The sequence below is a fragment of the Trichoplusia ni genome, chromosome 4 (assembly GCF_003590095.1).
Source record: "Trichoplusia ni isolate ovarian cell line Hi5 chromosome 4, tn1, whole genome shotgun sequence".
Classification (NCBI taxonomy): Eukaryota; Metazoa; Arthropoda; class Insecta; order Lepidoptera; family Noctuidae; genus Trichoplusia; species Trichoplusia ni.
Window position 1 is genome coordinate 8,952,524 of NC_039481.1, and position 17,878 is coordinate 8,970,401.

Genomic DNA, 17,878 nt, shown 5'->3' on the forward strand with positions numbered 1-17,878 from the left:
GTAAAACTAGCATTTATTTTTTTTACAAATGTGTGAGAGAAAAAAGTGGAAGAAGAGTAGTTGGGCCTTTGCCCAGGAGTAACACTTTTCAGGCTGGTAATAAAATAAAAGTCGAGTCGCTTTTTCGCTGAGTTGGATAAAAGTTAAGTATGAAAATCTGTATTGACTCCGAATGATTGCTATGTGGAAATTAAAAGGCGTATCATTAAAAAAATACCTATCTGCCTAGAACACCGTCACAGCACACTGCTCTCGGCAGCACTCACCTAGCCTTTTTAGGATAATGTAATATCAGAGTCCCGAATCATGAGTTGACACGGGGTTCGAACGCAGTAAACTGTTCACCAGAAATGGTAGGGAAAAAGGTAAACAATTACTTGTTTCCAAATTGTAAACGCAATCAAAATAAATCACACACATAAGTACCAGTACTTAAGGCAAATATAATATGGAAAATTCATTCAAATCGATCGTCCTTACAACAAAAGATGTGTGTACATTTTAAGCCTGTTATCAAGTGCTCCAAATAACAGACAGACATACAAACATGTTTAATGATTTCAGAATATTGCCATTGTGAACGCGAAGTATGCTGTCATCGACGTTGATAAAATATTGAACATAATTCAGGTAAGCTTTTGGTTTGGTTTTGACTAGCTTTTGCACGCGACTTTGTTCGCCTTGAATTGAATTTGTTCTAGAAAATTTTACTTAAATGAATTAAGACTGAGATTTGACTTCTGGTTTTTGCAAAACGTAAGGTTGAATGTATAAACCTAAAATTGTATGCATAAAAAAATAAGTTAAAATTTAACATTAAGTTTCAAGCATAATTACATCAGACTCAAAACTATAATATAAATATACTGAACAATGAAACATCGCGAATAGAAACGAATGGGAAATTTTAAATCAACTGAACAACAACTGAAGTGCCCTTAATTTAATACATTTGAGCAGTCCATCACATTTATCATATACAATTGCTGTCTCTATTTTACTCTGTTTCTTTTGTTTAAACAGCTCAATTATTATAAATCGAGTGATCTTATAAGGCCTTATAGGCAATCATCGCAAGCAGATCATTTAAAGTAACTCACAAGCAAACAATATTAATTAACGGTAATACATAAATCGAAATTAATATCAAAACTTCTAATTGCACATAAAATCACTAACAGGGGAATTATTTTGACAAATTAAACGTCAAATGTAAGCCCAACACTAATTAGCTAGTGGTGGGATCGTTTCCCGATCTACGTTGAACTGCGGATATCAGAAATCCGAAGCTAATCTCGTATTAAGTTTGGAGCCGATGAATTTGTGGGTTGTGATACTCGCTGTTGTTGTTAAACTCAAATAGCATTAGTAAATTACACAGAAAGTGATTTGAACTCACCTTTCGCCTACAATACTTTACTAAAACATTCGTATACATATTTGCCCTTGTAGAAAACTGTTCACGATTGATTGTGAAAAACGATCAAATTTTAAGGTTTTTTACGGAAAATTGCTTGTTTTATTTCCATATTCTGTTCTATAATAAAGTAATGATGATTATCTAAAGAGGTTCAAACCGAGATGTCTCGAATCTGCAAATAACTAGATACTTAGGTGAATGCACGAACGGGTTGGATGTAGCTATTTTCAGCCGATGCAAGTTGAATATATTCCAGTTCTGTTGGCGAAATTATAAATGAGGAAAATTTGATGAGAGTACTGACGTACTACCAAACTCATTTGTTAGGGTTCTGTATCTGAAAGGTCCGTCTATAATCAGGTCGTTTGGTTACCACTGCCTCGCGATCATAAATTAATTTGTCACTTAACCGTTTTCTTTTGGTTTCTTTGCACGGAACCCTTTAAAAATGTAATTCTATAAAGACATCGAAAAAAACACTCACGCACAAACAAACTCTAAATACGAAGAAAGCAACCTCCCAAAGATATAAAAGATTTTCGAAGAAACGAAGAATATATTACGGACACGTATTTTTCCCATATGTTCCGAGTTGCTTGCCTATAGCCGCTTATGAGGTAGTTATAAATGATGGAACGACCTAACTTCGAACGTGAGAAAACTTTCGTTTGCAATGGGAATTTCCCATTTCATAACTAGCTGGATGGATTAGTGGGATACGAATCTAGTGGGATTAGGTATTTGCATGTGGTTTCGAAGTTTTTGGTTTACTCGTGACTGTACTCTGTAGGGAAATAAGGGTGTATATGTAGTCATGTGTTACTAGTGTCATGTATTAATAGTTGACACTGGCAGCTTTGTTTGTGTCAAAGTTTTCTACTTCACGAGGCATAGAGATAAAAATGAGTAGTGAGGTAATTTCAACCTATCATGGTTATGATCAAAAATTTATGATTATTTTAAATTAATATTTTTAAACTTATCTGCGAGTATGTACATCTTACTAGACTTTTAGAAAACAAAAACAATCAATAAAGAAAAAAACCCTTAACAACACTCACATTCCGTTTGATTTAAATTCTGAAAGTTTCCGCGAATTTCCGCCGTAAGTGATTTGCTAATAGCACGTTGTACAAATTTTGCTCAAATCTGACCAATTTAAATTGTCGCTTTTCCAGCAGAAATTCCTTTGAACACGTGTCCATCGTAATTTTGCTGTTATAACAAACATACGCTTCCACATAATGCAAGGTACTCTCGTCGGCGTCAAAATCGATTTTATAATAGGGTGAAGTAGCCCGTTATTGGTTCTGAAGAGTGTACTGAAAAGAGATTGCCTAAATCGTGTGAGTTGTAAATAAGATATTTAAGGAAAGATTTAATACGTTTTGAAATACAATAAAATGAGTTTTCCCTAAAACAGTTGACATAATACGAGGGTTGGGGTCAGTAAAGGAACAAAAAAATCTGAAAGTTCTTGATTTTCTAAAATAGTTATAAACCTTTGACCATTTCAATAATTTATAATTAACTGTGACAAAGGAACGTTCAACCAGATTTTTTTAACTATAAATTTTATTGATGTGCCTAATTTCTTTAAATTTGGCACTGTAATCCACAAAAGCAAAAAACTGCTTGTTAAGAAAAAAACAAGAAATAATACAGCTTATACCTGGCACCTGTCATGATGATGTTGAGGCAGTCAACCACCTAAGATAGAGTAAAACATTAATCTCCATAGCCGATAATTGGTACATTTACCTTCCATAAACTTGTTACGAGCTCACTCCGTACGTAGATGGAAAATTAAGTACATATAGCGACGCAGGTTGCACCCCGTGGTTCATAGCCTTTAGTGCATATACGATGAATTTCATTTGCGATATGCGCTGCCCGCTACGTGATGGATCTTGTTAAAATTAGGACTTCGTAGTATGTTTGCTTTACATCAATCAATTTTAGTTTTGTTTGATCTTTATTTAATTGCGTTGTTCACATAGTTCTAATATGATATTGATATGCATATTTATCACCTTGTTGGGTTTTCTTTTTGTTTCATAATCTTTGAGAGTTAAAGATGTTTTTTTTTAATATCTTGATTCCTATTATCCTCGACCTTTCCTTTATTCGATTGTTCATACTTAAAGCCTTTAAAAATAAATATACTATTTAAATCTGAAAAGAGTCACACAGAGCTGGCCTGAATTCCTAGAGTGTAAACGTTAACTAATGTAAATTGCCTTAATGATCACTTTATAAAGCAGTTATAGTTTTAGACTATAAGTGAATTATTTCCTACATAAAGTATTAAATGTTTCTCGATTGATTGATTAAACACTGCTTACTCAATTAAATTCCTCGCAATCATACCCGTCTCTTACACAAAATAACCAATTCCGTTTCGCGACGCTTACAAATTAGGCAGTAACTCAGAGTAACAACTCGCATTTCTCATGACGCAATCGTCTTACAATTTCCGATCTCGCTTTTTATACTTCTAAGGAGGTTTTAATGGATTTTTTTAAGTCATGATACGTTAGTAATTGCCGATTATTTAACCGTCAATCAATTTCAAAAGGTCTTGGACAAACGTCTCGTGCTGTCAAAGTAGGAGCAGACTTAGTTAAGTTGCATCTCAGTAGTAAGGGGTAGAGTCTTTCTGTATTGGTACTGCTTTCTGCATATAATTAATTTTGCTCTTTGGTACATATAAGGCCTAAAGCTACATTCTGTTTAGAAATGTTGAAGTTTACCCCTTTAAGAAATTGTGTTGAACTTTTGTTCTACCATATTATTATGTTGTTACCTAAATAAGACAGCGTGAAAAATTGTCAGGAAACTTCTATAAATGAAACGATTCTTTTATAATTATACCAGCCTATATAGTTGCCACTGCTGAGCACAGGCGTCTTCCCGTACAGGGAAAGTTCGAGCACTGGTCTATTGGTTTGGAAAAAATAAGCCTCTCTATCGATGGCCGAAACGTAGTCTAATACAAGCCAACAATTCTCATAAAAACATTTTTAATTTGTCTAAACTAGTCCAAAGTCACAACTACATATAAAACATGTAGATGGAACTTTGCGTCAACTCATCTCAGAGTTTTCTTAAATAAACTCTTGCTTCGTACACGACAATGTAGCAAATTAAACTTGAACATTGTTCTCGTCTCATTTCTACTGTATACGGATGATATTAAACAAAACTTGTAGAATAATTCAAAGAATATTGCATTCATTTTTCATGCTGGCAATCTTTTATTTTACAACACCTTATTTTTTTTACAAAAGTAGGTACGTGAATAAAATAGTGTAGCAAATATTTTTCTCAGAAACTAATTAGGTATTTTTTAGAAATCATGTTCTTGAAATAATAACAATTAAATAATCAACGAATTAAAAAACTTGAAGTTAAAACAATAATAAGACAAAACAAAACACTTTCTAAAGTAACACGCTTTTATTTTCTGGTTTCCGTTTATTCCTCCAACTTTTGGTCAACGTTAAAATATTTTGACTGCATTTGGAGAGTGTTGAAGCAAAACAGTGTAGAGTTGCCAAATCCTTTTATTTGTTCAGCAAATTACCACTAGCATACACTGCGGGCCAAAAATATGTGGACAGTTGGTTCATTTCCGGCCTTAAGTATGGGACGTTAATCTTGCAGTTAATTGGAAAGGATCAGCTCCGGTTTCCATAGAGCATCATATTTGACCTGTCTGACTGTCTTTCCATCCGTTTGACACCAGGTTGCACCTCATGAACGTCGATAGCCAGAGAGAAGAAACTTTGTGAGATGATGTATTTATGTTGAGTCTATTACAACATTGCAGGTTCGTCATAAATTTGATGGGTGACTAAATTAGTTTTTCTTTAATACATTTTAGGTAGGTATGGAATGTTCAGTGTCGCGATTATGACTCACAATTGAGTTTATTTTAATTCATAGATATTTATGATAATTTGACCAATTTATACCACGTTTTACCAGAATGAGCTATGTTAAAGAATATAATGAAACCAATCATACAAAGGTATTTACAAGTTATTTTGATCCTCTTTGAACAGAAACCATTCAAAATAATTACTTCTCGTAAATTTGTTTAGCAACCACGGAATATACAAAACTTCGTATGTTTGTACTTAAGAAACTCGAAGATAATTGTACGATATTTGAGAGAATGATCATATCTGAGCAATGCTAAACAGTTGTTAAAATGTTTTTTTTTTTCTTCCTTCTCCACTTTCAAAGTCTCATACATAAAGAATTCATATTTTGAGAAATGTAACAAAATCGATATAGCTCTTTTTACAAAAAAAAAGCCAAAGAGATAAATAATGATATAAGTTAAGCCGATCCGGTCGCATTGTGTTATGTAGATCCGTAAAACAAAATCGCGTTCTATGTTAAGGTATTAAAAAAAAGAGGGTTTGCCCTAATGAAATAAGGTATCTGTGTTTTAGCAAAACCTTGTTCAGTCAAACAATAGTTCCACGATGTAAAACCTCTTTATAAAATTCAGCCAATAGTATTCTTTGTAAACTGCTAAACACATATTATATAGTTTAAGTTCAAAAATAAGTTATATCTGCCTTTAAGTAATTGTCATATTACTGCGCAATAAGGTTTTCTATAGTACTGCATTTTTTTACACTGTTTTTCCAGGTGTTGTGAATTTCAGAAATAAATAGCTGATGCTCTAAAATAGCTATTTGATAAAATAAATTGAATTTTCTATCTTATTATGGACCACAGCAGGAGTACACACAATCTATCACCTTCATAAATTGTCACGAAGGACGCAAGACAAACCCGAGTGCAGATTTATATCTCCACAGAATTTAGTGAAATATTTTATAGTTTTTTGGACGAGAAACAAGTATTATAGTTATTTTTAGTACCAGATGTCTACGTTGCTTAATTAATAGCCTATTGAGAAAATAGTTGGTCGAATTTATCACGGGTCTCATATACATTAAGGAAGGTTTTTAGAGACCCGTACACACCCGAAAGGTAGTATCCTTTTGTCCACCAGTAAGCAAGCTGTTAGTCATGTCCTGCGATAGCTAGACAAAATCGAAGTCTCTGTTAAGTTTGTTACTGTCCTAACTTTGATTTTGGGTGACAATTAAATATTAGGCGTGCACACAAATTATCTTTCATTCTTCATTTTTCTCCCTACTGGTTTCTTTATCTTAAGGCTATTTGTAGGTCAACCTCAGTTTCGCGACGCTGACTGCAGTTTGAGCGGTCTTTTATTAAAAACCCATAGACTCTCAGTAAATGCTCTATGGCATAGAGGATTCACAATAACTTAACGATAAATAATGAATTCTTTAAGTAAAGTACTGCTGTACAACACAAAATGATTATTTAAAATTAAAGTTATGCGAATATTTAAGAGCGATAAAACACCATCAATATTGTTATATAAATCTGTGATTCCTTAACTTGCTCGCCACTGTTTAGGAAGTTGACTTTATTTCAAGCATGAAAACTTTTTGGTGGAGGAAACCTCTTACGTTACGTATTTCTGTAAGTTTTTAACTTACTGAACGTTTAATATAAAATACTATTTGAGCCCCACGTCTTCTGATAGTTGACTTTTCCGAGTGCAGTTGTCATGCTAAAATTGCACAACATTGTTTTTAATTATTCGAGAAGAATCTTACAAATGAATGCATCCTTCATTTATTCCTTTTTTTTATTTAAATTCTACAGGGTTGACTGATTTCCGCCAAATGCATAGGCAATTGTTAAGGTTACGCTACAAAATGAAAAATGTATAAAATTTATCATTATTGATTTATTTTCTACAGAGACGTAACACGAACTCCGAATCTAAAGAAACAAATGAACCAGTGGAGACATTACCGATAATGCCTGGGTTTTACATGGTGAAGCCTGATGGGATCTCCAACACAGCCTTCAAATATCCGAACGGAAAGGCCCAAACACCGTTTAGCACTAAGATACAGGATGATATTATAAGGTGAGTTATTTCAATAACACCGGAAACGACTTTGAAATATTTGCGGAATTTTAAGTGACGTCACGCGTCATTTCTATATACTCTGTAATTTGATCAATTTATGTTTGCGGGACTGAGGAAAAATCATAAATTAATCATCGTACTAATATTATAATCGCGAAAGTTTGTATGTTTGATCCTCTTCCACACACAACCCAAACGGATTTAGACGAAACTTGGTATACAGATAGTTTTTAGCTAGGATTAACACATAAGATAGTCTTTAACCCAATTTTACGTCCCTGTGGAATCATTTTCGATTTGAGCCGGCGGGCAAACGGGCATTTGCTCAACTCATAAAACTACGCTGCATACAATAAAAAAAATGTCGTCATTAAATTTAGTTTAAATGCTTTTCACACTTTAATTGCAGTAAAAAGGAACCAAAAGCTGGGAGTCCTGATTCTGTCAGCAAAGACTTGATTGTAAGTAGCACGTGTATTACATTAAAAAAAGAAAAGATAATTTAGAGTACTGCGCAACTAAAACTACTTATGTATGTGTGTATTGACGTTTATTTTACTCATCGAAAGTAATACATATCGGCACGTAATAAATACTATATTGAATGTATAAAAAGACTGTTGTTTTGATAACCGCGCTAGCTCTCTGCGGGTTGACGATTTCAATGTTTTGAATCCAGGTTTTCATACGACTTTTTTCCTTTAATGGTAGAGTGCCTTAGAATAAGTGTAAAAGTACCCATCACCCTCGAAAAGTTTCATTGATGCCATGCAAGTGTTGAGATTGAACCTACAACACATGCACCTACTTGTACAAGGCTTACAGAAAAAAATATTAAAATTAATGTATGTTTAAATAAAGTTTTGATTAAAATTCATTTGATGATTTACTACCACAGCACATTTCAGATTTCAATTAATTAATACCTTTGATAATTATAGTTGTAACCGCAGCTGCACTAAAAAACTCATTCATTTTATTTGTTACAGTTGAAAATATTCAAAGACGTATTTCATGGTGATGCGAATTCACGGGATCGGTAAGCTATTTTGTTTTTCTACAAAAATGACTCAACTTCAGCTAACCACACTGTTGTAGAAGCAAGATAGTGCGTTACACAGCATCTCGAAGTGGAACATTTATTTCATACTCCTCCTTTTTACTATATCTAAATTGTCTGCACGGATAGTCGAGTGGTTGAGGTCACCACACCAAACCCACTCTACGCGACGTAGTAGGACAAGCATTTCTGTATCCACGAATGCATGTTCTAAGTCTGGGTGTCTTTGTGCATGTGATTTGCATGTTTGTATGATTTGTATGTGTGGCGGGCTAGCGTCTCGCTTTCTCGCTAATACTTCTATCTGTATTATGAAGTTTGAATATGGCTTGTAAAAATCTTTTTTTTTGTAACTCTGAAATAATGATGTATTTTTCCGGTTGGTAAAATAAATATCAAATTTTAAAGCTGCTATATAGAAGGTCAAGTATCAAATACTATTTTAAACTATCGTCAGTAAATTACCATTTAATTCGAATAAAAATATTTAATTCGATTTAAAACGAACAATATAATTAGTTACAGGTATGATGAAAAGCGTAGTCCAGCGAATATCACGAAGCATTATGTGCCAATTACATCATTTAAAAATAAAGAAGCTCTGGTAAGAATTATAAATAAGAATATTTATAAAAAATAATGATTGTAACTCAAACATTGAGTTAAAGTTATGTGTATACAAAATTTTAAATTATTGTGTAGAAAAAATGCTTAAGAGAATACGAGCAGTGTCATTTTAAGCCAATTTTCATTTATTCATCGGCCATTGTAATTAGCAGAATCAAAGCCCTGATCTTCCGATCAAATATCTTATTATGAAATAAAAATATACTTCGAAAAATAAATAAAAATTATATGTATAAAAATATCTATGTATGTCTCGAAGCTCGATACACAAATTCCTATTTTTATGTTAATTTACTAAGGCCTATATCAGTCAAATCATTACTAATATTTTATTGATAAACTCTCAAATTTCTGTGTCCTTTTGCAAAAAATAATAAAACATAAATGTCCGCGCAACTTAAAACATAGAGAAAATTAACTGTATTCCATGACACAGCGCCTCCTTATTATTAATAACACAATGCAGTAATGGAAATTGCTTCAAGCCACAATTTTAATGAACTTTCGAATGAAAATGACAATTATATTTTCTCAAACAAATCACTTTTAAATTGGATTGCAGGCGAAATTAATGAATGATTTGAAAAATACTCATGACAGCCGTGGAAATTACAAGTAAGTTGGAATTTAAAGTCAAAAATGGAATACAATAATATTCCTTTCCAGACAATTTTTTTATTGAAAAATAAATCAGATCTAGAAAGAACTTAATAAAATACGCACACATACAATATACGTTTTTGTCAATCTTTTTTTAAATATGTATTAATATAATATTATTAATATTCATTTTAATTACAGATATGCAACCATTTTAAATCAAGGGGATTCAATCATATCAAAAGATTCAAAGCCAAAAACGGAATTCAAGAAAAAAGAAGTTTTGGTAATGTTTTATTTAAATATACATTTGTTTTGAGGCAAAAACGTCATAAAAGAAAGGAATATGGAACTGCAATACTTTATATTCTGAAGCGCTCTCTATGCCATAACTGTAATAATAATACTCTATGACTTTTCGTATAATACGGAATTTAATTTTATTAGGTAATAGGTAAATACCCAAAATACTTTATTTTGGATTTCAGTCTAAAGTAGTGATGGACGCGGTGAAAAACGTTCAAAACAAGCTAGCAGGTAAAAGGTAAGCCAGTGTTGTATTATTATAATCAAATGTAATCTATTTATAACTGATAAATAATTATGTACTAGGTTCTTTATCATTGCCCATGACTGGTTATAGAATCTCTTTTTTCTTGTTACTGCCAAAAAAAGTTTTGATTTCACCAAAAAAACAGTTTTAAAGACTTAACTAGACTTTGAAAAAACATAACTTGAACTGATCATACTATTTTTACAAAATTATATGAACAACAGGTTTACCAGGACGAGAGTAGCTGTTACTGAAGAAGAATCACCCGAAATAAAGTCAAGTAATAAGGATGCACTGGTAAGTATATTGTTTACTTACCTTTATTAATTTGTAATTATATGTAACATGTACATAAATAAATATCCCCATTTCAAAAGATTCCAAGACTTTCTTTTGAATTTCAGTCTAAAGTAGTGATGGACGCGGTCAAAAACGTTCAAAACAAGCTAGCAGGTAAAAGGTAAGTCAGTGATACATTATACTTACAATCAAAATAAAATGTCCTCTATTTATAAGAAGTACTGAAAAGAACCCAGTCATATAAAAAAACGCCGTTGCCTATATAGTAATAAACAACTTTTTTAAAATAACTATATGAAATTTTCAACAACGACCAAAAATATTTTATTTTAATTATGAGATCATCGTGACGTTAATTCTCACACACTACTGGTTATAAAATTCTCTTTTTTCTTCAAAAAACTATCTTAAAGACATGACTGGACTTCGCAAAAAAATTACTTAAACTAATCATACCATTTTGACATAATTATATTATGAATACCAGGTTTGCTAGAACGAAAGTAGCTGTTACTGAAGAAGAATCACCCGAAATAAAGGCAGGTCAAAGGTAAATCAGTGATACATTAAACAATCATAATGTCCTCCATTTATAATTGATTTCATGCTGCAGTACCGAAAACTCATAGTCATATTAAAAAAAAAACATGTAGTAATAAACCACTATCTCAAAGAAAACTTTATAATTCTCAACAACCTACAAAAATATGTCAGACGATTTTTTTTTAATCATGAGCTCCTAGGAACTTAACCCATCCACACACTACTGGTTATAAGATTCTTTTTTTCTTGCTACTGACAAAAAGTGTTAATTTCATTAAAAAAAAACGGTTTTAAAGACTTAACTGGACTTTGCAGAAACATTGTTTGAACTAATTATTATATTATACTAGCTGACCCAGCAAACGTTGCTTTGCCGAATATTTTTTTTTAGTTGTATGTATTTTTAATGCCACATTATTAAAAAAACAAACAAATAATTTCGTCTAAGAAATAAAATATATTTTTTTAGTGTGAACAACCCTTAACAGTTCTATTCTCAGACCTACCTAATATGTATACAAAATTTTATAAAAATCGCTCGAACCGTTTCGGAGGAGTACGGTAACTAACATCGTGACACGGGAATTTTATATATTAGAAGATTAAACTACTAACTAATTATCACTAATTATTATATTAAACGTATAACAGGTTTGCCAGGACGAGGAAAGAGGTTACTGAAGAAGATTCACCCGAAATAAAGTCGAAAAACAAGGATGCACTGGTAAGTATTTTATTGATTTACATGAATTTATATCAATAAGCAAGCAAAATTTTGCGAGGAAATTCTTATAAGGGGCTTAAATTGCAATATCGTTTTTGTAACAAATTTTAGGACAAACGTTTGGATAATCGCTTCTTTTTTCATTTTAGACAAGAATAATGAAAGCAGTGCAAAGTATTCACAAAAATCGGGCAAGTGACAAGTATGTATTTTCGTCATAAGAAAATTACAAATTCGTAATAAAAAGAGTTAATTAATTTAACAACGTTATTTCCTTTTCTTACTTTCCAGACGACCTCCTATGGTAAGAGCAATATCTACCAAAAATCATAAAACTTTCGAAGTTCAGTGTCACCTATTCATTGTTATATTTTCCAATGGACATAATGGTATTCATTTTCAAATAAACCGTATTTTTTATAGATATTAATTAAAACGAAACCTTCTTCAACAAAAAAATCGTATGTATATTTATCTACCACCGCCTCATAAAATTACAATTGCTTCAGCTTCTTTTTATTAAGAGCTTTCATATATTTTACCTATTCTATTCAGTAAAAAAGCAAGATGTCACTGTGGGATATAGTGCACTATCTGGTTCCACAACTGAAATAATCTTACTTTTAGTTGCGGCGGTAGGACTCTAGAACAAATATTTTAAATTCGCTTTTTTATATATTGTAATTGCTATTAAACTTTTTTCAGGGCTGCTACCTTAAAAATACAAGATCTTTTGAACAAGATTGATGTAAGCATAACTGTTGCACTGGATTTTATTACAATTTTGTAATAAACAATTGAAATTAAGAAGTTCATTTTATTTGCAGCTTGAAGAATTAGTAAACGACGGAGGTGAAATCTTGGATGAGTATGTTATAAATATTCATTTTTTTGTCAAATCATCTGCACTTACAGTTTTTGAAGCCCCATTGTAAAAGCAAAATGCCGTATCGCTTTCACACTGACTATAGCCATTCTTAAAGACCTCCTTAAAGATACTGAACTATATTGAACCATCGATGATTTATTATGAGTATTCCAAAGAACTATATATTTTTTTCTAGAGATGAAGAGGACGAAGATGATGAAGATGTAAGTAATTAATTACAATATATTGTCCGTGAGTTTTTGCGTGTGTCACACGTAGTGTGGACGAATCAATACTGAATTACATGATTTCGGTGTAGCAAGCAGATGTCAGTACCCATTGATGTACAAAAGTGAAAAAAAACCCATTATTCATTTGAACATTCCCACTTTTTTTATTTTCTTCCTCTTAACTAGCTTTACTCGCATGGCTTTCGGTTATAGCTAAACATTATTCTCCTTTAAGGACATCTTATAAAAGTGCCTTGGTGTGTGAATGAAAGAGAACAGAAAGAGTTAATGAAACCGATTTTACTTCCTAGAATCCTAACTTCAGACGTGCTAAGAAACACCATACGATGAACAGGAGTAACATGTACTCTTCAGAAAAAGAATCAGACGCGTCATCAAGTGCGTCCGCAGTCGAGAAGAATCCCGGAAACCCCTTCACGATTCACAAGAATAAGTACCGGCAAAACTGGCTCTGGAATCACTTCGTAAGTTGCCTTGATTAAGTCTGTTTTCGGTGGGACTGAGACTCCTTAGGAGAGGATCCTCGGTTTAGTCGATAAGGGAATGATGATGCTACTGGCTAAACCTAAACCACCGTGCTGCATAATCTGCGTTCCAGTGTCTGTAAATGCTAATGCGTTGGTATTCCACATCGTTGGTTTAGAACTTTTTTGTAAGGGATCCTCATGGCCCGCACCGTCGCGGTCAGAAGCGGGTAGAGTCATACTCTTACAGAACTGTGATAAACCCCCGACGCTATATAAATTAAACTTGTATCAAATTCGCTTGAAAAGTAGAATTACAATCACTATAAATGTCATGTGTGCTACCACTTCATAGATACTACGACATATTTTACGATAAAACGGATGTATTCAGATGGATGGTGACCACATGAACATAAATCCTTTTGGTCCCCATTTCCAAAGCTTGGGACCGTCTGGACCCGAGCTGTTCTTCGGCAGAAAATGGTGGTACTTTAACCAGGTAAGCATACAGTTTTTAATTTACTTCCTCCTGCACCTTTGCCTGTGATCAAATTTAACAAGTTAAAATATACAGTTTTTTTTGTTTCCAATCGAATATTATAGCGTTGTGAAGCTAATTGGAGCTGGTTTTAACAGAAATACTTAAATTTCGATCCCAGAGCAAAACAAGCAAGCTATATTTTTTATTTAATAAGTTTTATAGTGATAAATATTATAATTTATGTTTCAGGATGACTACAAACCAATGGGCTAAGGGCGTGTATTTGTGTAATTAAATGTAATATAAGCTTTCATATTTATGACCATATTTATTTAAGTACCTTGAAGTAGATTTGTTCAAATAAAATTCGATATTTAGCTGCGTCTATCAGGTAAGACAAGACCGAAAGAAGATGTCGAAACAACGTGTTATGATAGTTTTTCTTTTTATAAGCCTCCTTGAAACGAAAACGAAATAAACTTCGCAATTTACTGTACAGTCAAGCTTTTACTTGATTTTCTTACCACACTTTTGAAATATCCGAATTTCTGACCAAATAACCGTCAACAAAAGTGTTATGAAAAATAATTGCTCGTGACAAAAATTATGAAAAACTACCCAAGTAGGTGTCCGAGTACCCTGGTATCAGACCAATACATAACCGCCTTAGTAAAAAAAATAACACTTCCTATAATGTAAGAAACTCTAAAAAACTAAAAAAGCGAAAGCTGAAAAAACATGATGATTCCTAAATAAATGGAAGCAGACAAAATAAAAACAAGCATACTACAATGTCAAACTAAAATGCAACCCATTTCGTTCACAAATAGATCCCGGTATATCAGAAAATATTTTAAACGCATCGCGACACGTTTATTCGAAGAAATATTACATCATTTTGTGTTCACATCTCATACAACTCTTTCGATCAGAATCTATTTCCTTTCGCGGCAAATATTTCAAAAGAATCTATTTGGCCACATTTCAGATCGAAATTTTTATAGAGACCTCGATAGGCGATCTTTTTTTAGTTATTCGGATGCCGTTGTATGACAAAAGCAATTGGAATTTAAAAGGTTGGAGATATTTCAGAAGGATTTGATTTTGCAGAAGGTCACGCCTCAAAATAAAGCATTTGACTTTTAATTCTTGACATATTGATAAAATACATTCGAAACTCGAAACAAAAAATAAATAGAGTAGCTGTTCAGAAATAAGTGAAGACCACCACAGTTGATTTTGCTGGTTTGAAGGGAACAACCTTTTTTTTTAAAAAAAACCAGACCGCCTTTTCTAGTTCATCATATTTGTTTGTATTGACCTAATTTGTTTTTCCTTATGGTGTACAATAAAGAGTATTCTATATATCTATCTTATTTCCTGTCTATAGTTAGGCAAAAAGAAGTACCCCAAGAGATGCTTGAGATCGTGACCTCATTGCCATCAACAGAAATGTGGTGAATAATTTCCAACTTTGATTAGCTAATCATAATTTTTATATCTCGGATTTCCCATGGCTGACATTAATGCGAGTCACGGTATGAACGAAGTCGTTCACGCATACAAATAAATCAGTGAATCTGATTGTATGGTATAGATAGGCAAGATCATTTCTTCTTATGACAAATATTCAATAAGAAAGCTATAAATATGTACACACAGATGTACAGGTAGTATTACTGTAAGTCAAAATCTTTTTTCAAACGATTCTCGCTTTTACCAGTTTAATTCTTGTGTCGCGACTCGCGGAAGAGTCACAAACAATTAAGTCATATACACAAAGGCGCCCAGACTTAGGACAATAATTTGCGAATCACATAAAAACTTTTTCTTCTTGGTTTTGGCATGGTGACCTCAACCATTCGACTATAAGTGCACTCAAAAAAAAATGTTTATTTTCGAATCCGTCCTTTAAAAAGCCAAAAAGCTAAGCAAGGTCACCAAAAGAAAATCGTATATCATGCTGCCAAAAATAAAAGTTCGATACAACGTTCTCTAAAAGTCATATACTTACACGAACCTAAGCAGGAACCCATTTGGAAAGTAATTTTCCAACCTCAAATAAAAAATCTAAAACAGCTATACAATCTAAATACAACCCATGAAATCCATTCAAAGGTGCAAACCCACGCCTTTACTCAATCCAATTATTCCGAGAATTTTTCATTCAATCAATTCAATTCACAGATTGAAATGATTTCACAAAAGATATTTTTATATCTGGGTTGAATGTAGCCACAAACGAACCGATGTCTATAGGCTTCTATTTCCTGAAAATTGAGAGGTATGGATATCATGTTCGCTACACTAAATGGCATTGACACCAACACGGGTCGTGTCAAACTCCCTAGCTTTGGTGGCGTCGAAAACAAAGCAATGCAATAATCGCGTGGAGCTACGATGCAAAGGAGAGAGGATTATAATATTATTAAAGTTTGGTGTGATACAACAAGCAATGCGAAGTAGTGGTGGTGCTCAAAGAGGGGTCAGAGAGAGAAATGAGAAGCTTCAAGTGAATATCCTACAAGAAAAAAAAATTAAACCAGGTTGGGTTTTTCATGGTTACATCTCCATCCGAATTTTTGGACAATATAAAAAAATAAATAACTCATGGTTTTATATTTTTAATTGATTATTATTTAATACTTATCATTGAAATTGTTTCGGTTCACTGCAATGGACATTTAGCTTTCATTTTACTAGATAATACTGATTTTATCATATTAACTACGTCAAATTTATGTTAGGATTCTCATATGAAATAACTTTTCCAATACGTCTAAACGCACGATTTGATTTATGAAAATACTTTACCATACTTTCCATAAATACCAAAATACGCAAAGAGGAAAATCTATTTATATCATTTCATTTAAATGACTAAAGCATAATCCTCAAACATAAATAAAACTTCAAAGTTCAGAAACAGTTTTATAACTTCACGACGGATTGTGGTCCAAGTTTTGAGTGGTTCTCGGTAAATTTCTTTTTCAGCTTAGTTTTAATTTCTAAGACATTATATCTAACAAATGGGAATAGACCCTCAGCTAATTTGAATTTCTACAATTTGATGTTATAATAATTCAATGTTTGCACGTTCTTAACGGTTTTCCAGAAGCCTTTTTCGAGCAGTGGCAAATTACATTAATGAAGTCTTTGTTAACAACGATAATAAAATTGATAATATAAGAGAAAAGGTAAAAATTGTAAAAGCTCTAGATAAATGGAATATATGGAAATCTACTTTTCAAATAAGAGGCAGGGTAAGAAGACAGAATATTTTCACAACAAACATAGTATCAGAAATTTCAAATAACGTTATACTTCAACTACACTCAAGTATCAATACACAATAAGCCCTATCAAAAAATATACCAAAAGAAAGAACAACGAAAATTTTAAAATGGCGCTACATATATTTGCACCAAACCTTAATACCAACACATCCGCCGACGCCATTAGCAGGCCGCTGTAGTGTTTCACCTTAAAATTAGCTAGGCTTAGAAAAGAGGTAGCACAAAAGAGGTTTCAAACTTTTTGAGGTTTCTCTTTAAACTCGTAATTAATATTTTCGTGTTCACTGAGCACACCTGGGTACCTTTCATCAGTGATAATTAAGTTAAGACTAATTAATTTTGGAAAATGTTCATATGAAAATGATTTGCGATATCTAAAGTTCAAATTAATCAGGGGAATACCGCTACATCATAAAATAAGATTGTTGTTGTAGTGGGAAAGGCAGACCGCGATATAAACTGAGCAGAACTGACATACTTCTTCAACAAAGTGGTAAAAAACTCTTTTTGAAATGAGTGTCATTACTTTCTTCTTAATATTTAAGTTCAAGCTCCCTTTTTCTTTGGCTTAAAATTCATCCATTGCATCTAGGGTATTTTTATGGAGGCGGTCTGTACTGCCATGCCCACTCCCGCCAGATGCTCAGAAGTCTCCTAAGACTCTCACAGGCCTCGAGGTATGAGGTGGAGTGA

At 32.7% G+C, this 17,878-nt stretch overlaps 2 protein-coding genes and 1 long non-coding RNA gene across 3 annotated transcripts; all 3 read left to right on the forward strand.

Moving 5' to 3' along the window:
- Positions 1–7,245: 7,245 nt before the first annotated feature.
- LOC113492924 lies at positions 7,246–8,603 on the forward strand. The gene is made up of 3 exons (XR_003400536.1): positions 7,246–7,412; positions 7,825–7,876; positions 8,405–8,603. It is a non-coding gene; the product is annotated as an uncharacterized LOC113492924 (long non-coding RNA).
- Positions 8,604–8,711: 108 nt separating this feature from the next.
- Positions 8,712–13,302, forward strand: LOC113492925. Its single transcript, XM_026870656.1, has 13 exons — positions 8,712–9,079; positions 9,665–9,717; positions 9,904–9,988; positions 10,191–10,246; positions 10,480–10,552; positions 10,660–10,715; positions 11,043–11,105; positions 11,750–11,822; positions 11,972–12,024; positions 12,114–12,126; positions 12,528–12,570; positions 12,650–12,690; positions 12,887–13,302. Exons 2-11 carry the CDS (start codon positions 9,674–9,676, stop codon positions 12,567–12,569), a joined length of 558 nt encoding a protein of 185 aa, XP_026726457.1. The 5' UTR covers positions 8,712–9,079; positions 9,665–9,673; the 3' UTR covers position 12,570; positions 12,650–12,690; positions 12,887–13,302.
- On the forward strand, positions 12,259–15,160 carry LOC113492926. The gene is made up of 4 exons (XM_026870657.1): positions 12,259–12,914; positions 13,232–13,405; positions 13,800–13,907; positions 14,139–15,160. Exons 1-4 carry the CDS (start codon positions 12,852–12,854, stop codon positions 14,160–14,162), a joined length of 369 nt encoding a protein of 122 aa, XP_026726458.1. The 5' UTR covers positions 12,259–12,851; the 3' UTR covers positions 14,163–15,160.
- Positions 15,161–17,878: the final 2,718 nt, after the last annotated feature.

Coding starts and splice junctions, on each gene's coding strand:
- LOC113492925 (XM_026870656.1), top strand. CDS start 9,674: ATGAATGATTTGAAAAATACTCATGACAGCCGTGGAAATTACAA. Junction 9,718..9,903: donor GACAGCCGTGGAAATTACAA/GTAAGTTGGAAT, acceptor TTTTAATTACAG/ATATGCAACCATTTTAAATC. Junction 10,553..10,659: donor CAAGTAATAAGGATGCACTG/GTAAGTATATTG, acceptor TTTGAATTTCAG/TCTAAAGTAGTGATGGACGC.
- LOC113492926 (XM_026870657.1), top strand. CDS start 12,852: ATGAGTATTCCAAAGAACTATATATTTTTTTCTAGAGATGAAGAGGAC. Junction 12,915..13,231: donor AGGACGAAGATGATGAAGAT/GTAAGTAATTAA, acceptor TTTACTTCCTAG/AATCCTAACTTCAGACGTGC. Junction 13,908..14,138: donor AATGGTGGTACTTTAACCAG/GTAAGCATACAG, acceptor TTTATGTTTCAG/GATGACTACAAACCAATGGG.